Genomic DNA, 22089 nt, shown 5'->3' on the forward strand with positions numbered 1-22089 from the left:
AAATTTGGAGCAGTGGGTAAAGGACCCATGCCTGACAATGTTGTTGGTTGAAATGGAGATCTCGGTGGAGAGCAACCAACATATTGTAATGAGAGTCATAGGAGAAAAGAGAGAGAAAGAGGCAGAAATTATATATAAAAAAATAATGTCTGAAAATGTCCCCTGTTTGATGAAAACAGTAATCTACATATCTAAGAAGTTCAGAGAATTCCAGATAGGAGAAGCATATGGAGGTCTATAGTATATACATTATAGTGAATTAATGAAGGAAAAAGAGAAAATTGTGAATTCAACAGGAGAAAAATGACTCATCACTTACAGGGGAGCACCACCATGGTTAACAGTTGATTTTTCATCTGAAACAATGGAATCCTAAAGGCAATGGAAAAACAGATTCAAAGTGCTGAATGAAAAAGCTATCAATCAGAAATGAAGGTAAAATAAACACATCCATGGATAAAGTAGTATTGAAAGAATCTGTTGCTAACAAACCTGTCTTGCCAGAATTACAAAAGGATGTCCTTCAGTTTGAAAGAATATAAACGAAATAATAAACTGAATCCACAAGAAGAAATGCAGAGCACTAGAAATGGTTAAATGTAAGTAGGTATAAAAGATTTTAGAAATATATTTTTTCACATTTTTGTTCTTTTTTTAAAAAAATAAATACATTTATTTATTTATTTTTGGTTGCATTTGGTCTTTGTTGCATTTGGTTGTGTGAGGGCTTTCTGTAGTTGTGGCGAGTGGTGGCTACTCTTCGTGGTGGTGTGAGGGCTTCTCATCCATGTGGCTTCTCTTGTTGTGGAGCACGGGCTCTAAGCCCATGGGCTTCAGTAGTTGTGGCACACAGGCTCAGTAGTTGTGGCTTGCAGGCTCTAGAGCGCAGACTCAGTAGTTGTGGCACATGGGCTTAGTTGTTCCAAGGCATGTGGGATCTTCCTCGACCAGGGCTTAAACCCATGTCCCCTGCATTGGCAGGTGAATTCTCAACCACTGTGCCACCAGGGGAATCCCTCAGTTTTGCTCTTAACTTCTCTGGAAGACATGATTGTATAAAGCATTAGTTTTATTATTGAATTTGTAACATATATAGGTGTAATTTATATGCTAATAGTAGCATAAAGGAGAAAGGATAGAATGGAGCTATAAAACAGTAAAGTTTCTGTGTTTTATCAGAATTGAGTTGGTCTCAATGTGAAATAGATTGTGATTAGTTTGGATGCATATTGTAATTTTTAAAGCAAGCACTAAGAGGAGAGAGAGAGAGAACATATACCATATGCATACACACGAGTATATATATTTCTTTAACATTAAAAGAAGGCACTTAAATGAGGAACAGAGGAACAAAAAAGACAAGATAAATAGAAAACAAAGAGCAAAATGTCAAATATAAATGTAAATATTTCAACAATAACATTATATGTGAGTAGTCTAAACACCCCAATGAAAGGAAAGAGATTATGAGACTGGATTAAAGAAAAGTCAAGATTCAAGAAAGACAAATATTATAAGATATCACTTATGTGGAATCTAAAAAATAATACAAATGAATCTATATACAAAAGAGAAGCAGACTCACAAACAGAAAATAAACTTATAGTTACCAAAGGGGAAAGGAAGTGGGAGGAGGGGTAAATAAGGAGTATGGAATTAACAGACACGAACTACTATACATAAAATAGATAAGCCACAAAGATTTACTTCAGAACACAGGGAATTGTTTTCAATATCTTGTAATAACCTATAATAGAAAATAATCTGAAAAACATGTATAATGTAATCCCTTTTCTGTATACCTAAAACTGACACAATATGGTAAATCAACTATAATCATACTTCAATAAAAAATCAAGATTCAATGATATGCTGTCTATAACAAATACATTTTGATTCAGACACACATAAATTGAAGTAAAAGGATGGAAAAGATATACTATGCAAATAGAAAACGTAACTGAGCTGAGTTATATTTATATCAGACAAGTAAACTTCAAGATGAGTAATATTACTAAAGACATAGAGTGGCATGTTATATTGATTAAAGGGTCAATTAATTAGGGAGATAGGATTTATAAATTATAAATTATTGTAAATAATACATGTATAAATTATAAATGTATACACAGCTTACAACAGAACCTCATAATACGTGAAGCCAAACCCAACAGAATTGAAAGGAGTAATAGACAGTTTTGACAGTAACATTTAGAAATTTCAATATTCCATTCTCAATACTTGGCAGAATAACTATACAGAAAATCTGTGTTAAACATAAACTTACCATACAACCCAGCAAATCATTCCTAGGAACCTACCCAGGAGAACTGAAAACCTGCATTTACACGAAGACATGTATATGAATATTGATAGCAGCATTATTCATAATAGCTAAAAACTCATAACAATCCAAATGCCCACACTGGTGAATCAATAAACAAATTGTGGCATATCTATATTGGGGAATACTATTTAGCAATAAAAAAGGAATGAACTAAAATTAATGTAACATGCCAAAATCATTGAATTTTTTTTTTCCTGGAGCAAAACTGAAATAATATATTTCCTTGTCTCTGTTGGACTTGCTGCTAAAATAGAACCTGATTTCACTCTTCTTGGTGGCCTGCTCCATTCTGGGACTTGGTTAGATATTGCCCAGTGAGTTACATTGTTTTCTTTTTGGCTGTGTTGGGTCTTCCTTGCTGTGCGTGGTCTTTCTCTAGCTGTGGCGAGCAGGGGCTACTCTACTGCAGTTCATGGGCTTCTCAATGCAGTGGCTTCTCTTGTTGCGGAGCATGGACTCTAGGCGTGCAGGCTCCAGTAGTTGCAGCACTCGGGCTCTGTAGTTGTGGCACAAGGCCCTAGAGTGCGGAGGCTTCAGTAGTTGCAGTGCATGGGCTCTAGAGTATGCCAGCTTTGGTAGTTGCAGCACACAGGTTTTCATTAGTTATGGCTCATGGGCTTAATTGCTCCACAGCATGTGGGATCTTCCCAGACCAGGGATCGAACCCCTGTTCCCTGCATTGGCAGGCAGATTCTTAACCACTGCACCACCAGGGAAGTCCCTGAATTCCATTTTTAATCTTCATGGGCTAGCAGTCTATAGTACCATCCCCCTAACCTAAACAGAGAATATCCAAAATTGTAAATATTTCATTTTGTTTCAACCAAGCAGAAAAACACATTCTCTGGAAGGTGCTGCTTAGGCCTGTAAATCAGACTTTTTTTCCCCCAAACCACTCAATTTTGACTACACTTTAAATGGATAAATTGTATGGAATGTTAATTATATCTCAATAAAGCTGTTTTTTTTCCTTTTAAAAATTATAATAACTTTCAATAAAGCTGTTTTTTTAAAGAAGAGTGAACTACTATATACATGCTATAATATGGATGAACCTCAAAAACATTATGCTAAGTGAAAGGGAGACACAATGACTACAGAGATGTTAAAATTTGAAAAATTTGCATCTTAGGATATGTGAAATACAGCAGTTATGGTAGAGGTGGTAGAATTGTGAGTGATATTTATTACTTATAATTTTTCTTTAATGTTACTGGACTGTCTTTTAGCAGGTTTATTGAGGTATAAGTGACATATAGTAAGTAGTATATATGTAAAGTGTACAATTTAAAACTTTTGACATAGGTTTGCATCTGTGAAACTATCACCACAATCAAGATAATGAAAATATCCATTATCCTCATCTGTTATCCTTCTTTCCCACCTCTGTCTACTCCTCCCCTCTTTTTTATTTTTGGTCTTGTTTCTTTCTCTTGGCATAAATTACATTTAGATTCATCCATGTTTTTTAATTTAAAAAAATATTTTAAGATTCTTTTCCAGTTATTTATCTATATTTTGAAGTTTCCCATTTTCCCCAAATTTTTACTTTGAACTTTAAACTTACACTATTCTTTCAATTGTAATTGATAGGCCAGTAGTATTTAAACAGATAATATTTCCTGTACAGAAATAAATTCTACCGCTTAAAGTTAATCTGAAATTATGTGTCAAAGCTTAAAAGCTTTCTGGTAACAAGTTATGAGACACCAAATAAAGCCAGGTTGAAAGTTTTCTTATTAATTTACAAAATAGGATAGGCAGCTAGGTTTCTGTCATGGTTTCACCTGTTCAACAAGTATGGCAAGGCAATTAAGTTTTTTGCTTCTCCTGTCTATCTCTGGTTGTACAATATGGAAATTATTTAGAAAACTAAACGATGTTAAAGAATACTGTGGGTTTCTACTGAGTTTGTTTCATTTGCCTGTGAGTCATTACATTTCTTGTTTCTTTCTTTCGTTTCAGACCAAGTGTTTATTTAGCTTGTTCCGGGATACTGGCCATAATTTGATTCAGAATAATAAAATAGGAGGAATTAATTCTCCAGTGTCCAAACCAGTTATTTCTAAGAATCTGAAAGAAGATAAAACAGTCAAAGAAAAGGATATAGAAGCAAGGCCTAGGCCTGGGGATGTGGTAGGTTGTTGAGAAGGTGATGATTTTGCTGGTTTTGTTACATTCCAGAGGCTTACACTACTTTCTCATTTGGTGAATTGCCTCAGTTTAGTTCAGATTTTGATGCAACATAATGGTCCTTGCTCCTGCTATTATGGAGACCATGTAAGAATTGAATTTTTTAAAATAATTTATTACTATTATTATTATTATCATTTTAAAATATTTATTTATTTGGCTGTGTCGGGCCTTCATTGCAGCATGTGGGATCCGTTTTTTTTTTTTGTTTTTTTTTTTAGTTGCGGCATCTGAACTCTTAGTTGTGGCACGTGGCATCTAGTTCCCTGACCAGGGATCTAACCCGGGCCCCCTGCATTGGGAGCGTGGAGTCTTAGCTACTGGACCACCAGGGAAGTCCCAAGAATTGAATTTCTGAGGTGTGCTTATTTTCTTTCAGCAGGCACCTAGTATAAAATCTCAGAGCTCAGATACTCCTTTGGAAGTTGAACCCTCTCTTTGCAACAATCCAGAAGGACAGGTAACTATGCATGAAGAGTGTGAAAATTAAGTTTAAATTCATCAGTCCTTGACTGAGCAAGATAGTATGATATAGTGGAAAATGCTCATTATCTGAGTAACCATCCCATACTTGCCATGAATAGTTTATGACCTTGGGTAAATTTCTTTGTCTTGTTGAGACTCTAAGAGGAGTGGATACCAGAATTAATTTCAAGGTTTTTTCTAGCATTAAAAATTCATGTCTTTTATTAATTATGCTATATTAAGCACTATGAGGGATGTAAAGATGCATCATCTGCAGCACTTATTCATTTGCCCTCAGGACACAACACTGGTGGGCAAAACAGACTGGTACATAACTAACTATAAGACAGAATCTTGATGAATGCTGTAGTAGAGGTACAAATGAAAGTGCTATGTGGGCTCAGAGGAGTCACATGGGGCAGTCTCAGAAGACTGCAGGAAGAGGTGACATCCAAGCTAAGTAGTGAAAGATAAAGAGAACGCTTTGCCAAATGAAGATGGAGGGAGAAAAATTTCAGGGCCAGAGACTAGCTTGAGTCACGGCACAAAGAAGGTAGCAGAATTTAGGGTACATCAATTAATTCACTGTATGATATAGAGAAATGAAAAGAAAGTAGTGGTTCTAGAAGGAGGTGATAAAGAAGAGAGAGACTGAGTTGGGTTTTAGAAAGACTTTGAAAGGCTTGCTAAAAAGTTTGGGCTTCATCATATAGATGATGAGGGACTCTTATGCCTTATATTAGAGACTCACATTAAAGTATTTTAAGTCACATAGAAGTAATACCTCATGAGTGTTTCAGGGCAGTACTCTTGCCAGGATATGGAAAAAAGAGATTAAAGTTGTGATAGGAGCTTCAGATGTCCGTTTGTAGGTTTTTCTTATAGTACAGATGAGTGTTGATAGCAGTTGAGTCTGGGAAGGGGTTGTAGCAGAGAAAGTGAAAACCCTGCAGAGGCAGGTTGTGGAATTTAAAAGCTTTGGGGTGTTGAGGAAGAAAAATTAAAGATAACTCAGGTTTCAAGCCTCACTTTCTGGAAAGATGACAGAATCATCAAGAGAAAAGTAAAAATAGAGGTTGCTATAGGGGAAATGATAAGTTCAGTTTTGGAAATGTTGTATTGATATTTAGGATGCTGGCAAAAATCTGGGTAGAAATGCCCATCAGGTTAAAATTGGTAAATGGTGCTTAGGAGGATGTGGGTGGGAATGTCAGAAGGTTGTGAGGTTACTTCTGTGAGACTCCTGGAAGAGGTTTGGTAGAAGAAAGAACGGCATTCACTTGAAACAATTTCAAGAACAGTGTCGAACAAATTAAACAAGACTTGATCTGGGATAGAAGTTTCTAAGAATAAAATTAAAAACCTTTTTCTGGAAGAGATAATCACTGTTACTATTTCTTTTCTCAGTTTTCTATGTAAAAAATATTTTAAGTCAGAATCACACTATGTATAGTTATATGTACAGTTTTCTCACTTACTATATTGTGAGCATTATCTTATGTTACTAAAATTTTTTCATAAATATCTGTTTTTCTGGAGAGAATAATTAGAGAAAAATGTCTTTACAGCAATATGTAGAAGCAGGGACATACATTGTGTTGGAGATTGAGCTGGACAAAGCCTTGGTTCCGAAACGAATGCCAGAGGAACTAGCTAGAAGGTGTGTAGCAATGGTTCTCATACTTGTTTTGCAAGACAATTTAGATATAAATAAAAGGAAGTCATTTTGTCCACATAAATGTAATTTTGCTTAGGCTAAGCAGCAGTTTTCTGGCTTTTTATTTTTTTCAGGTGACGTTTCATTCATTACGTTTTTTTAATTGTTATAAAAGCAGTATATGCCAGTTACAAAAAAAATTGAGAATTTCAAGATCAGCAAGAAAAAAATTGACAAGAAGGTATCTAAAATACCCAGATTTCTTTCTGCTCACCAGTGCTTAACACCTTGGTGCTTATCCTCCTGGAGTTGTAAAGTCCCTGTATTACACACACACGTGTGCGCACACACACACACACCCTTGTCACATATAAATATATGTAATTTTTTAGAACTAATTTTACATTGTACCACAGTGCTTAGATCGTGTTTCTATGAAGTTATCCATTTCATCAAGGTTATCCAATTTGTTGATGTATAACTATCCATGGTATTCCTTTATTATCCTTTTTATCTGTATAAAATGGAGAGTAATGTCTCCATATACATTTGCAGTCCCTCTACATTTTCTCCCAGCCCTCATGCCATTTCCCCACTAATACTCTGCACCCCAGCCCTAAGCAATCAGGTATCCACTTTTTGTCTATATAGATCTGCCAACTCTGGGACATTTCATATAAATGGAATCATACTATATGTGGTCTTTGTCGACTGGCTTCTTTCATCTAACATAATGCTGTCAGTGTTCATCCAGACTATAGCATGTAGCAGTACTTCATTACCTTATTGTTGAGTGGTATTTCATTTTATGAATATACCACATTTTGTTTTTCTAGTCTTCAGTTGATGGACATTTGGGCAGTTTATTCTTATTATAGCGTTCTACAGTGATTGTATTAAAATGGAAGTCAATTCATGCGACTCCTCTGTTCAGAAACTACCAGTGGCTCCCCATCACACTCTGAGTAAAAGTCAAAGTCTTTTACAATGGCCTACGAGGCTCTACATATTTTAATATGTATTTTGTCCTCATACTTTTCAGTCCAGCCAAATTGGTTTCTTGCTATTCCTCACACATGCCAGGCACACTCTTGCACCAAGGCCTTTACACCTACTGCTTGCTTTTCCTGTAATTTCCTTACCCCAGATATCTACGTGACTTGTTTCCTCACTTCCATCAGGTCATACTCCAATATTATCATCTCAGTGAGGCTTTCCCTGGTGAAATATCCTCCTCAACTTCATCACCCCAACCCCCAACATAGTCTGTCTGCCTTCTTGCATTATTTTCCTCTGTGGCACACATCACTAACATATTTATCATGCTTATTGTCTTCTTTTCCCAACTAGAATGTGAGTGCCATGAGGGTGAATTTTTGTCTGTTTTGTTTGCTGCTCTATCCCCAGCACCTAGAAAAGTGCCTTATGGATAATAGGCACTCAGTATATATTTTGAATGAATGAATAACATTGTCTCTGGAGAGGAAGCTGGGTGGCTGGACAACAAGGTTGGAAGGAGACAATTTACTATGTATTGTTTCATACGTCTTAAGTTTTGAATCATATGGATATATTATCTATTAAAATAAAATAAAATTAAAATTAGGAATTATGAGCAAGGTATAAAATTACATAGGACCCATTCTCACTTTTTTTGGTCATGCCATGCTGCTTGTGGGATCGTAGTACTCCGACCAGGAATTGAACCCAGGCCAGTGCAGTGAAAGCTCCGAGTCTTAATTACTGGACAGCCAGGGAATTCCCCCATACATAGGACCTGTTAAAGAAAAACTGAATTTGTGAAATTTTTTGTAAACTTCAAGACAGTGTAGTATACCTCTGTAGGAATCTGAAACTACAAGAAGGAAGAGCTATAACTTAATTTCCTTTAGGTTCTTGTAAGAGCTCCTGAAAATGGAAAGTAGAAGTTTTGGTGTAAGTAGTTTGACAGTGATAAAATATATTTTCTTATTCACCATAAAGTTTGATATCATTACTATAATTTAATGCAGTCTTATAAATTATGACCAAGAGTATACTTTTTATCCTGTTGGAGAGGAAAGAAGAGCTTTCAGTTGCCTGTACCATTTATATTTCCAAAACTTTGTGCTTTCAGAGACTCTACTGAGTGCACCTAAAGTCATAACACCCATCTCTTTCTAATCCCTGAATCAAGCAGCTTGTGTACAACAGTTTTAAAAAACGTGTAAGGGTAAAGCCGGGGCTCAAAGTAGGCAGAAGTGCAACTTAGCTACTTTCCGGCTTCCTTCTTGTCTGGTCCATAGCCATATGCTGTTCTGAGGTTCACATCTAGGTTCTTACATGAGAGAATGGCACAGTGCTCAAGTGTGATAGGCAGCCGACCTTAGGTCTCCCTTACCCAGACCCTTGGAGGTGGGAAATAAAAGAACGTAAATCTACATATAATAAAGTTTTGTTTTGTTTTGTTTTCTAATACAGGGTTAAGGAAATAATTCCTCCAAGGCCACCTCTTACCCGTCGGACAGGAGGAGCTCAGAAGGCAAGTGCCAAAGCCAAGGTGAAACTCTGAGATGTTGAGCGCACCCATGTGAAAATAAGGCATGGGCTCTTCAGTATGTTTTCCAGAAGGTCTGAGAAATTGTAGCTTCCCGTATTTTCCTTCCTGCTTCTATTTGTGACCAGTGGCATTCAGTAAGTAGCATGCAGTATTTACTCTTTGGCTGATGGCTTCTGAGCTGGGAAAGAAAGGGCAATATTTACCTTAAGTATTATTCAGTGTAAAACCCAATCCAGTTTCAGTCTTCCATTCCATGTCTTGACCTCTTTGAGGCCTCTTTACCATACATTTTGTATTTTTCTAGGCAGTGAGTGACTACCACATGCAGATCAAGAACATTTCTAGAGCCATTCTGAATGAGTATCACAGGATGTTTGGAAAACAGGCAGTCAAAGTGGGGAGTGATCTGGATAGTGAAACCCTGGAGGAGCAGAAGTGTCAGCTCAACTATGAACTTAATTGCTCTGGAAAATACTTTGCTTTCAAAGAACAACTCAAGGTAAATATTAATTGATTTAATGATTCCATGGATTTTTGTGAAGCATCTTCTCTACATACCTAGTTATTTTTTCTCTGGTTATGTTCAGCTGTGCTCTGCCTTTCTTGCTGTTGGTATAAAGAGCTATGTTCTCTATGATAGAATATCTGGAGACATTCTTCCACTCCTGTAGAGTCTTGGAATGGTTCAGTATCTGTACTGAGTATAAGCTTTTAAGAAACTAATTCTTCACTTGAAGTTAGGCCAGATTTGGGGCCAGGTTTCGTGTTGCCCCAGCAGGCAGAAACTCTGTACCTGGTATTGATTCCATGACTAATTATCTCTGACTCCCATTACAGACCTTTTCCTAGTCCATAGAATTGCTAAGATTTGAGAAATATTTACTTAATAATAATTTCCCAAATAATAATGGGTAACATTTATTGAGTGTTTGTTGTATACCAGGCAAATTTTTAAATGCTTCATACTTTACTAGTTTAATCCTCACAACAACTCTATGAGATAGGTACCCCACCCCACCCCATTTTACAGATGGAGAGTTACAACATTAGTTGGTTAAATAATTTGCCCAAGATCACAGAGCTAGTAATTCAAAGATGGGATGTAAATTTAGGCAATCTGGCTCCAGACTCACATTCTTATCTGCTACACTGTACTGCCTCTCTGTGTACGTTTACTATGTGCCCTATACTGTACCAAACACATATGAAGAAAGCACGTGGGCCGGCCGCAGCCTGACACGCCGCGCGGCCCCCCAGTCTCCCCGGCCGCCTCCCCCAGACATGGCCCAGGGCCTCGCCTCACTATGGCAGCAGCACGGCACAGCACCCTCGACTTCATGCTCGGCGCCAAAGCTAATGGTGAGACCATTCTGAAAGGCCTCCAGTCCATTTTCCAGGAGCAGGGGATGACGGAGTCGGTGCACACCTGGCAAGACCATGGCTATTTAGCGACCTACATAAACAAAAACGGCAGCTTTGCCAATTTGAGAATTTACCCGCATGGATTGGTGTTGCTGGACCTTCAGAGTTACGACGGTGATGCGCAAGGCAAAGAAGTTGACAGTCTTTTGAACAAAGTAGAAGAAAGAATGAAAGAATTGAGTCAGGACAGTACTGAGCGGGTGAAGCGATTACCACCCATAGTTCGAGGAGGGGCCATCGACAGATACTGGCCCACTGCGGATGGCCGCCTGATTGAGTACGACCTAGATGAAGTGGTTTATGATGAAGACTCACCTTACCAGAACATTAAAATTTTACACTCAAAACAATTTGGAAATATTCTCATCCTCAGTGGGGATATTAATTTGGCGGAAAGTGATTTGGCGTATACCCGGGCCATCATGGGCAGCGGCAAAGAAGATTACACTGGCAAAGATGTACTGATTCTAGGAGGCGGAGATGGGGGCATATTATGTGAAATAGTCAAACTGAAACCAAAGATGGTCACTATGGTAGAGATTGACCAAATGGTGATTGACGGATGTAAGAAATACATGCGGAAAACATGTGGTGATGTCTTAGACAATCTTAAAGGAGACTGCTATCAGGTTCTAATAGAAGACTGTATTCCAGTACTGAAGAGGTACGCCAAAGAAGGGAGAGAGTTTGATTATGTGATTAATGATTTGACAGCTGTTCCAATCTCTACATCTCCAGAAGAAGATTCCACATGGGAGTTTCTCAGACTGATTCTTGACCTCTCAATGAAAGTATTGAAACAGGATGGGAAATATTTTACACAGGGGAACTGCGTCAATTTGACGGAAGCCCTGTCACTCTATGAAGAACAGCTGGGGCGCCTGTATTGTCCTGTGGAATTCTCGAAGGAGATCGTCTGTGTCCCTTCATACTTGGAATTGTGGGTATTTTACACTGTTTGGAAGAAAGCTAAACCTTGAAAATCAATTTCCCCTAATCATGTGTGCTGCAAATAGCCTTCCTGACCTTCATATGCTGTACATGACATCGGAAGGAGTCAGGCAATTGGTTGTGAATTCCTTCAAGTTTCCTTTTTTTTAAAAATTATTTTTAATTTAAAAATCAAATGGAAAATGTATATTTTGGTGAGCTAGGGTGTTATTTTTTTGAAAGTCAGCTGAAGGATGATTAGACAGCACAGTGAAGGCTGCTAAATGCACTGAACCCCTAGAATGTGATTTTTGTTTTTTTCTTTGTGGGCTTTTTTTTTGTTTTTGTTTTGGTAGACTTTGAATTTGATTGTTTGAAGAAATGAACATCATTGTTTTCTTCCAGAGGGAAGTTCTTGATGGAGTTTCTTTCCCCTCAAAATTGACATAGATATTAAAATTTGGTGCTTATAAGGAAAGACTTTAAAAAATGAATAGCAATGCTTCAATTAAAATTACAAATGAGAAAAAAAAAAAAAAAAAAAAAGCACGTGGAAAGTAACAAAGAGAAAAACAACTGATACCCATGGAGGCAAGAGGCTATTCTCAGGTGGCATAGTCACATCTCAGTTTGATTCCTGGTTCTACCATTACTAGCTAGATGACCTTGGTCAAGTGACCTTACCTCTTTGAGTCTCAATTTTTTGCCTAACAATGAGGGATGATATTAATATGATCACATGGGGTCATTATTAGAATTAAATAAGAAAATGTGTGGAAAGTGCTAGTACAAAATCTGGCAATAATGTTAACTTAGGGGAGAAAAAAGAAGCAGCTATCCTGGCTATAGCAATATGTTATTTGTACAGCATTTTAAGCTTCACCACCTGTTATTTCTCTTTGGCTTCTTAATCATCTTCTGAAGTAAGATAGGAGTACCAGAAGTACATATCCGTTTAACAAATGAGGAAACCAAAGTACCAAGTGTAAAATAATTTATGAGGTTGTACAGTGGCAGGATTAGAACCAGGATTCCATTCTCCAAACTCTCAAATCAGGGCTTTCTCCTTTTTTCCCTTGAATCATATGACCACCATGAGAAATGTAATGCATAAACATAATGCTTAGTTTATTTTTGGCTTTATGACCCTCTTCACAAAGTATGAATCCTGTATTGACCACATTGGTGATGATGGTGATGTCAAGAAAAGAAGCCATGTGGAGTATGTTGATTGGGGAAAAATCAGAGAGCCAATAGTCTAGCAGTCACCAAGGAAAATCAGTCACCTTCTGGAGTTCTGATGAGCCTTAGATCAGACGCTCAAAGGAGGCCTGTGCTGTTAGCATGGTGCTGGACCCTTGTCACCAGACAGTGATATGTGTCTGTTGCAGCATGCTGTGGTAAAGATTGTGAGAGAAAAGTACTTGAAGACAACATCATTTGAAAGCCAAGAGGAGCTGCAGAAATTTATTAGTGAGCTCTATGTTTTTTTGGTGGATCAGATGCATGTGGCCTTAAATCAAGTAAGTGCTTCAGAACTAAGAACCCTTCCTTTTCTCCGTAGGTCATCAGGGTCTCCTCTGAATGATTCCTTCCTTTCCTGCTTCTTTTCTTCCTTAATTCAACAAACATTTATTGGGGTCTCTGCTCTTTGCTAGGCACTGAAAACACAAAGATGAATAAGAAACTGCCTAAGTTGTAAGACTAATCTTGGGGAAAATAAGGAGGTATTCTCTTTCAACTTCCTAGAAAAATTAATTTTGATAACTGTCATAAATTTGATGGATAAAAATAAATAAAATCAGCTATGTAAATTGTGGAACAAAAATTATCATTCTGTTTATTCTGTGAATGTGTGCAATCCTCAACTTTGTCTTCAGAACTGACAATCAAAACAAAGAAAAACTCTGAGTTTTCAGATATTATTTGAATGACAATGACACTTCAGATATGCCTTTTCTATCTAACTGGTCTCCTCCCACTTGTCTGTTTATATTTGTATATCTTACATCTTGCCTTAATTTGCTCATTTTTTAATGTATGCAGTTGTGATTTGTTTGAAAACAATGACAAAATCAAAGTCTTTTTGTCCCCTCGGTAGTCTCTAATCAGCTATGCCTCCTCAAAGCCTCTATTCTGTTAGTTCTTTCCTTCACTGTTTTTTTCTTCTCGGCCACCACCACTTTTTCTTTCACCTGTTCAGCCTCCCTGGAAGAGGTAGGAGTGTCCATATCCTAGGATTAGGAGAACAGTCCTGCACAGTTGATTTGGATGATTTGATTTGGAAAGCAATTGAGAATTGAGCTTAAGATGGTAATTGCTGTTGCCTTATGTCCCCAAGGAGCCCCTGTCTAGTAGAGGAGACAGACACAAAATACAAATGGCTGAAATAGAGTGAGGTAAGTGCTGTGACAGAGGTGTATCTGTGATAGAGCAGGTTAGGGGATGCCTAAAAAAAAAGTATCAGCTTCACCCTGAGATCTTTCAGGGAAGGATTCACAAAGGAGCTCTGACTCAACCCAGGCCTTGAAGGCTAAAAAGAAGCTCTCCAGGTACATGTTTCAGAGCATTTAAGTCATAGAGAACATCATAAAGGCTTAGAAGCTTGGAAGAATATGGCACATACAGAAACTGCATAGAGTTGAGGAGCAGAGCTTGAAGTGGTTGAATGACAGAGAAACAGGCAAATGAAGCCAGGAATCAGTTCCTGGTAGGGGAACTGGGAGCATGGAGGGAAGCCTTTTATGCCACACAAAGAAGTTTTGACTTTTTCCCTTATTAGCAGTTGGATGCAATAAATTTAATTATTTTACACTGGGAAATAATATGATTAGATTTACATTTTACAAAAACACTCTGACGGCAGCATGTAGGATGGGTTAGAGGTGGTGAACTGGTGATGTTAACTGATTATGACATACTAAAGAGGAAAAGAGATCAAAGATTCTTAAGTTTAAGGCTCATTTACCGGGTAGCTTGTAATACCATTGACTAGGACAAGAAATACAACATAAGCAAATTTGGTGGAAGGCAGGTGATGTTGAATTTTAGACATTGGCTCTTGTGGGGTTTTGCTCAAGAGAGATCTGAGCTAGAGATGAGATTTGGGAGCCTTGAGTATATAGATGTTAGTCAAACTGTGGTCAGAGATGAAGCTGCCAAGAAAAGCACAAGTAGAGAGAGAAGCAAGCTGGTGGCAAAACCCTAGGAAACACCAACATTTAAGGGGTGGATGAGTAAAAGAATTAATTAAGGAGACAAGAAAATTGTTGAAAAGGCAAAAGACCCAGAACACAGTGGTATTTCAGAATCTAAGGGAAGAAAAAAAATTTTTTAATTAATTAATTGGCTATGTTGGGTCTTCATTACTGCACAGAGGCTTTCTCTAGTTGTGGCGAGCAGGGGCTACTCTTCATTGTGGTGCATGGGCTCCTCATTGCAGTGGCTTCTCTTGTTGTGGAGCATGGGCTTCAGTAGTTGCGGCACATAGGCTCAATAGTTGTGGCTCACGGGCTCTAAAGCGCAGGCTCAATAGTTGTGGCGCACGGGCTTAGTTGTTCCTCGGCATGTGGGATCTTCCTGGAGCAGGGATCGAGCCCATGTCCCCTGCATTGGCAGGCGGATTCTTAACCACTGTGCCACCTAGGAAGTCCCGGGAAGAAAATTTTAAGAAGAAAAAATGGTCTGTGTTGTCAAATACTCTGAGGAGCAAGAGAAACAAAATCTGGGTTTGGGCGAGGGGAGATTGGAGAAAGGAGAACAAAAGGTACAAATTTCCAGTTATAAGATATATAAGTATAGGGATGTAATGTACAGTATGAGGACTATAGTTAACACTGCTGTGTGGTATATGTGAAAACTGTTAAGAGAGTAAATCCTGAGTTCTCATTACAAGGACAAATTTTTTTCTTTTCTTGCTTTCTCTTTTTATTGTATCTATATGAGATGAAGAATGCTAACTAAACTTTCTGCAGTAGTAATTTCGCAGTATATGTAATTTGATATATGCTTATAAAGTGATGTATGTCAGCTATATCTTGATAAAGTTGGGGAAAAAAGAAAAAAAATCTGAAAAGTTTTTATTGAATTTGGCAATAAGGAAGTTGTTGTTACCTTTACATAGCAGTTTCACTGGGCTAATGAAGTGAATTCAAATTATAATGAATGGAGGAGTAAATGAGTGATTAGGAAGCAGGTGGAATATACATTCAGGAAGTTGGAAGATGAAGGGAGGAAGTGGGAAAGTAGTAGCTAGAAATTAGAGATTTTATTTTTAAGATGGAAAAGTCTTTAGAATGTCCACATGTTTAGGAAAAGGAGTCAGCAGACTGGGAGAAGTTGAAAACGGAGGAAAAAGCGGGAACAACTGATGGCAAATTTAGGCTATACGAGTGGAAAAGGATCAAGAATTTAGATGGAAGGATTAGCTTTCAAACAGGGAAGGATGTGATGCCTCTTCCTCTGAGACTGAAAGGAAAGAGACACAATGGATGCAGAAATAAACAATTTGGTGTAGGTTTCAGAAGCTGAAGGGTTTTTTGCCTAATGATTTCTATTTCCTCTGGGAAGTAACAGCTTTACTGAAAGCGAAGGGGATAAGAGTTGAATGAAAAGCTTGAAGAAAATTTAGATACTGCATAGCATTATGGAAAATGTTGCTGAACAAGGACAAATACATAGATTGCTGAGTGTATTAAAGGCCTTCAGCTAAGACTGTATGCAGTTTCCCTCAGGATCAGTTAGTAGCTCCTAAGACTGAAGAAATCAGGTTGTAGGATTGTTTTAATTCAGGGGTTTTCTGGGCAAGTGCAGGAAAAGTACGAGGATGCCCAGGACTTGCGTGTGCTGGTGAGAGAGTAGTATGAGTAGATAATCATGAGGTCCAGGCTTATTCATTTGGGAAATGATAGGCATATTGGAAGTCAGAGAGCAGTTTTAAGGGGACTAAATGACAAGAATCCAAGAAGGCTTATAATATGGGTTTGGGGAGTGGATATTAGAGGTAAGATATTTCTGGTTTGGGCAGGAAGTGTGTTGCTGTAGGGATTTGGAGGTCAAAATCATCAAAATTAAAAAGAACATTAATGATCAGAAGCTCTCTTTGGCCCATCTCAAATTTAGCTTTACTTTTCACATTCCTTAGTAACTCTACTTGTTAAAGTCAGGGATATTATTTTTATTTCTAGTTAAAGAATTTTTTTTGGGGGGGGGGGTCTTCCCTGGCCATAGCTTCTAGCCCAAGAGATTGCTTATTATACCAGACTTGCTTTCCTATCTGTGTATATAGGATATATTATTTTTCCTTCTACCTTTCTGGCTATTTCGAAAATGTCTCCTTTGTAGAATCTGCCTGTATATCCCATTGAAAATATAGATGTGGCTGGCAAAGATTTACCCTGGTCTCGTGTTTTCTTGATGTTTAAAGACTCTAGTTGTTTCTTGCTAACGCTTTTCATGTCTTGACACCTAAGAAATGATAATATTTGTCTGTACGCTAGAGAAAATGAAAGAAGCTGTTAGAAGTGACTTAGGGATTCTGACTGCCCTAAGGGTTGAAGAGAGCAGTTGTGCCCTGAATAATTTTTACTCACTTCCATGAGCTCAGACAGTTGTTATTCAGATGCCTGTGATTCTATTTCACCCTTGATATTTATCTCTTGGTTCACTCTCTCACTGTATTGGCAAGACTGTAAGAAACCTTAATATCATTTTAGACATCATGACTAGAATCTCACATCTGATTTATTCTTATGAAACTTCTCTACTTGTAATTGCTTCATTTTGTCTGCCTAACATCTTGATGCTGACAAGGCCATGCCAGATGATGTCCAAGGCACTCCTTCAACCATTTATACTAGCAGTGAACAGCTTCGACTCTTTGCATTTGAAGCAGAAGTCAATGAGAACTATGAAATGGCAACAGTGTACTATGAAGAGGTAATTAAACATCTTTCTGGTGGTTGTTGTTACTGCTATTTGTACAATATGGGTATAATAAATAGTAGTTTCTGATTGTTTAAAATCCAACCTTATTGGGGAAAGGATAGACACATAGATCGATAAACCAGAGTCCAAATATAGGTCCACACAAATAATGCCATTATATTTTTGACAAAGTTGTTTACAAATTTACAGAGTCAATGCAGAAAGAATAGTCTTTTCAAAAAATTGTGTCAGTTGGTTATCCATATGTAGGAAATGAACCTTGAGAGGCAGAGATCAAGATGGCAGAGTAAGAGGGCATGGAGCTCACCTCCCTGCCATGAACACATTAAGAATACATCTACATGTGGAACAATTCTCACTGAAAACTAACTGGAAACTGGCAAGACTTCTGTACAACCAAGGCTGTAAGAAAGATACACACATAATTGAGTAGAAAGGGAAGAGAAGTGATCTGGTTGGGACCTGTTCCCCTAGGAGGGGACTCCGAGGAAAAGGGAGATTGTACTTTGTGGGTGTATGTATACCCACACTGGGGAGTGAGTGGGTCAAGCCACAGAATGAGTGTCCTGGTATTGGATTCCTATGCAGAGAAGACAAGCCCCCTTGATTGGTTGGAGGATTGCTGGGAAAGATACAAAGGCTGGAGAAGCCTGGACTCCACTCCTGAGGAGCACAAGTGTCCTGGCTTACCCTTGAGGCAGGGCAGAGAGAGGTCTGCCCTACTGGCTGCCAGGTTTCCAGTGGCTGCCTTACCATGTACCTGTGCCCAAGCCAAGACAATGTTCTAGCCCCACTCAGACCATGCCACAGCACAGCACTGGACCTGGGGGTCACGACCAGGGAAAAGACTCGACCCTGGGTTGCATCTGAGAAGAGCTGCTGATGCCTACACATGCAGCACATCAGACCTCTGTGTGCACATGGGCCCCACTTGCTTCAGCACACCCCTCTGCTGGTGCAAAGGTTCTGGTGTGGGAAGAGGGAAGAACACATGCTTAACGGGAACATAGCAAGCTGGAGGAAAATTGTCAAATCCGATGTTGTGAAGCTATTGCCCTATGTTTTCTTCTCAGAGTTTTATAGTTTTAGGTCTTACATTTAGGTCTTTGATGCATTTGAGTTATTTTTGGTATGTGGTGTTAGGTAAGCGTCCAGCTTCTTTCTCTTGCATGTGGATATCCAGTTTTCTTAGCACAGTTTGCTTAAAAGACTGTCCTTTCCCTATTGAATGGTCTTGGCACCTTTGTCAAAAGTCATTTAATTTAAATTTAAATTAATTTGAATGCTAGAATTTATTTCTGGGCTCTCTGTTCTACTCCCTTGATCTCTATGTCTGTCTTTATACTAGTACCAGACTGAGTACTGTAGCTTTGTAAGTTTTGAAATCGGGAAGTGTGAGGCCTCCAGTTTTGTTCTTTTTTAAGATTGTTTTAGATATTTAGGGTCCCTTAAGATTCCATATGAATTTTAGAATGGGCTTTTATATTTCTGCAAAAAAGCATCATTGGAATTTTGATAGACATTGCATTGACTCTGTAAATTGCTTTGGCGAGTATGCTATCTTAACAATATTAAGTCTTCCAATCTGTGAACATGGAATGTATTTCTATTTGTTTATGTCTTCTTTAATTTCTTTCAGCAATATAATTTTCACTCATTTTAAGTTGCTTTTATTATTACATATTTGTGGATAAGCTTATATTTGCCTTCTCAAGACTATGACAGAAATGATTTTATGTAAATCTTTAAAATGAAACATAAAATGAACCTTTGGTTCCCAAGTGATTGGTTGAGCATATGATGACCAGAACACTGACACTAGGAAGCAATGAGTTGAGGATTCATTTTTTACATTATTTCAACAAATATTTATTGACCACATGTTATAAGCCAGAGAAGTGACTATTCTAGGCATTCAGAATTCAGTGGTAAGCAAAAAAGAAGTCATAGTTTCTACTTTCATAGACCTTATAGTATTTGTGGAGTGCTTACTATGTGATGTTCTGTGCATAAAGAATGTGACATAGTGTCACAATAACCTTGGTCCTCCTGATGTTTCATGTGGTAGAGGTTGGTTCGTGAGCCACAGAACCTGGAGCACTGGCTGGACTATGGTGCCTTCTGCCTCCTAACTGAAGACAACATCAAAGCACAGGAGTGTTTTCGGAAAGCCCTTTCCCTGAACCAGACTCATATCCACAGGTATGGTTGGAAGGGAGATAAGGAATGAGTAGGAGCAGATAAGCTTCTGTATGAAATTGTCTTGGTTCCATGACTGGCATGGGACCATGTTGTTAATCATGTTGGTGGTCTCTTCTCAGCTTGTTGCTGTGTGGTGTCCTGGCTGTCCTGATGGAGAACTATGAGCAGGCAGAAATTTTCTTTGAAGATGCCACTTGCTTGGAGCCAACTAATGTTGTAGCCTGGACTTTACTTGGTTTGATATTTTCCTGTGATATGAATGTGTTTTCTTTCATTAGAAGATTTTCCCTTTCTCTTTCCACTCTTTAATGGCTCATCGTGTAGTTCTTACACTTTGGTAAAAGTGTGGGAAATTTAAGTGAAATGTTGTCATTCTTCAGTATACGATGGTGGGAAATTAGTCACATATATTTCAACATTTTTTTTTTCAGGCTTGTACTATGAAATTCAAAACAACGATATTCGAATGGAAATGGCATTTCATGAAGCCTTCAAACAGCTTCAGGCACGAGTGCTTCAGGCACAAGTTACGAAGCAGAGGAGCACTGGTACTGCAGAGTACGTTGAAGAAGGAGGGAAAGCAGAATCCAGTTTAGGCCCTTGGGGAATTACCAGTGGTTCTTCTACACCAGCAATCAAGGTGGAAGCCCCAGCAGGTAGGATCAGGGAGATGATGTGTGGCTATTGGAAAAAATTACTGACCTTATGAGTAGGACCTGGTACATAGTAGGTACTCAGTAAATAGCTGTTAAATGAATGAGAAGGCGGGGTTTTGAGTTGTTCCAGAGATACCAGGAACAAGTCCTTCTAAATATTTCCTCATTCATGTGACTGAAAATCGGAAGCTTCTACTGTTGCTGTTTAGTTTTTTGAGGCTTAGAGAATTTACTATCTCTGTGTATACCTAAAAGGGGTATCATTTTAGCAGAGTAAATTTCATTCTTTTTCCCCTCACTCTCTTCCACAGGATGTAAGGACCCATTATTGGGATTGTTAAGTTTATTTTTTATTTATACGCTGTATTTTTTTTTCTGCTCTTCATTGACATTCTCTTTCCCCCACTTTAGGAAATCAGTCATTCTAATGTGTTTAATGTGTGTATTTTTGTTTATGTGTTTCTTGCATATTTTATTTTGTTTATAAGTTGTATGTTGTTATTTTGTGAGCATATATTTTCAACAGTTTGAGGTATAATGGACATTTCATAAACTGCACATATTTAACGTATACAATTTGATGTTTTGACATATGAACACACCCATGGAAACATCACCACAATCAAGATAATGAACATATCCAAAATCCCCAAAACTTCCCTTGTGCCCGTTTGTAATCTCTTTCTCTTGCCCCTATTTCCAGATAACCACCAATCAACTTTCTATCACTCTAGATGAGTTTGCATATTTTAGAATTTTAGAATTAAGTAGAATCACACAGTATATACTCTTTTTTTGTCTAACTTCTTTCACTAAGCCCAATTATTTTGAGTTTCAAACATGTTGTTGCCCATATTAGTAGTTCGTCCTTTCTTATTGCTAAAGAGTATCCTGGTATATGGAGATACCATGCTATGTTTATTTAGTCACCTGTTGATATATATTTGGGTTGTTTCTAGTTTGGGACTATTAAAATAAAGCTGCTATGGATATTTGTGTACTAGTCTTTGTATAGACATGTACTTTTATTCTCTGGGGTAAAAACTTAGAAGTTGAATAGCTGGGACCCTGGGTTATCTAGCAGTGTGCTTTTTATTTTCTAAATATTTGGGACTTTTTCCAGATGTCTTTGTCTTTTATTTCTAATTAAATTTCATTGTGATTAGAAAATTTACTTTGCATAATTTGAATCCTTTTAAATTTATTTGGACTTGTTTTATGGTCTAATGTTTGATCTATCTTGATTCCATATACACTTAAGAAGAGTGTGTATTCTGCTGTTGTTGAGTGGAGTGTTCTATAAATATAAAGTAGGTTTAATTGGTTAATTGCGTTGTTCAGCTCTCCAAATGCTTTGTAGTTTTGTGCCTTTGAAGTTTTGTTTAAATAGTTCTTCCTGCCTCAAGTCACATTTTCTTCAATTAACTTTATTTTTTTTAATTAAAAAAAATTTTTTTTAATAAATTTATTTTTTGGCTGCATTGGGTCTTTGTTGCTGTGCGCAGGCTTTCTCTAGTCACAGTGAGCGGGGGTTACTGTTCGTTGCAGTGCACGGGCTTCTCATTATGGTGGCTTCTCTTGTTGCATAGCACAGGCTCTAGGCACTTGAGCTTTAGTAGTTGTGGCATGCAGGCTCTAGAACTCAGGCTCAGTAGTTATGGCGCACAGGCTTAGTTGCTCCACGGCATGTGGGATCTCCCTGGACCAGGTCTTGAACCTGTGTTCCCTGCAT

At 37.9% G+C, this 22089-nt stretch overlaps 2 protein-coding genes across 2 annotated transcripts in view; both read left to right on the forward strand.

Annotated features, from left to right (window-relative positions):
• The window catches only part of CFAP70 (cilia and flagella associated protein 70), a 106231-nt gene that overhangs the window by 46989 nt on the left and 37153 nt on the right, over window positions 1-22089 (forward strand). Inside the window, 10 exon segments of the mRNA XM_057736046.1 lie at window positions 4313-4483; window positions 4920-5000; window positions 6574-6665; window positions 9123-9187; window positions 9510-9700; window positions 12945-13076; window positions 17365-17490; window positions 19568-19701; window positions 19821-19936; window positions 20133-20357. Of these exon segments, the coding sequence (XP_057592029.1) occupies window positions 4313-4483; window positions 4920-5000; window positions 6574-6665; window positions 9123-9187; window positions 9510-9700; window positions 12945-13076; window positions 17365-17490; window positions 19568-19701; window positions 19821-19936; window positions 20133-20357 (1333 nt within the window).
• On the forward strand, window positions 10444-12031 carry LOC130853742 (spermine synthase). The gene has a single exon (XM_057736045.1). The coding sequence runs from the start codon at window positions 10506-10508 to the stop codon at window positions 11601-11603; it is 1098 nt and encodes a 365-aa protein (XP_057592028.1). The 5' UTR covers window positions 10444-10505; the 3' UTR covers window positions 11604-12031.

Source organism: Hippopotamus amphibius, chromosome 5 (assembly GCF_030028045.1).
Source record: "Hippopotamus amphibius kiboko isolate mHipAmp2 chromosome 5, mHipAmp2.hap2, whole genome shotgun sequence".
Classification (NCBI taxonomy): Eukaryota; Metazoa; Chordata; class Mammalia; order Artiodactyla; family Hippopotamidae; genus Hippopotamus; species Hippopotamus amphibius.

Bases quoted from the DNA above. Each gene is read 5' to 3' on its own strand.
- LOC130853742 (XM_057736045.1), top strand. From the start codon at position 10,506: ATGGCAGCAGCACGGCACAGCACCCTCGACTTCATGCTCGGCGCCAAA.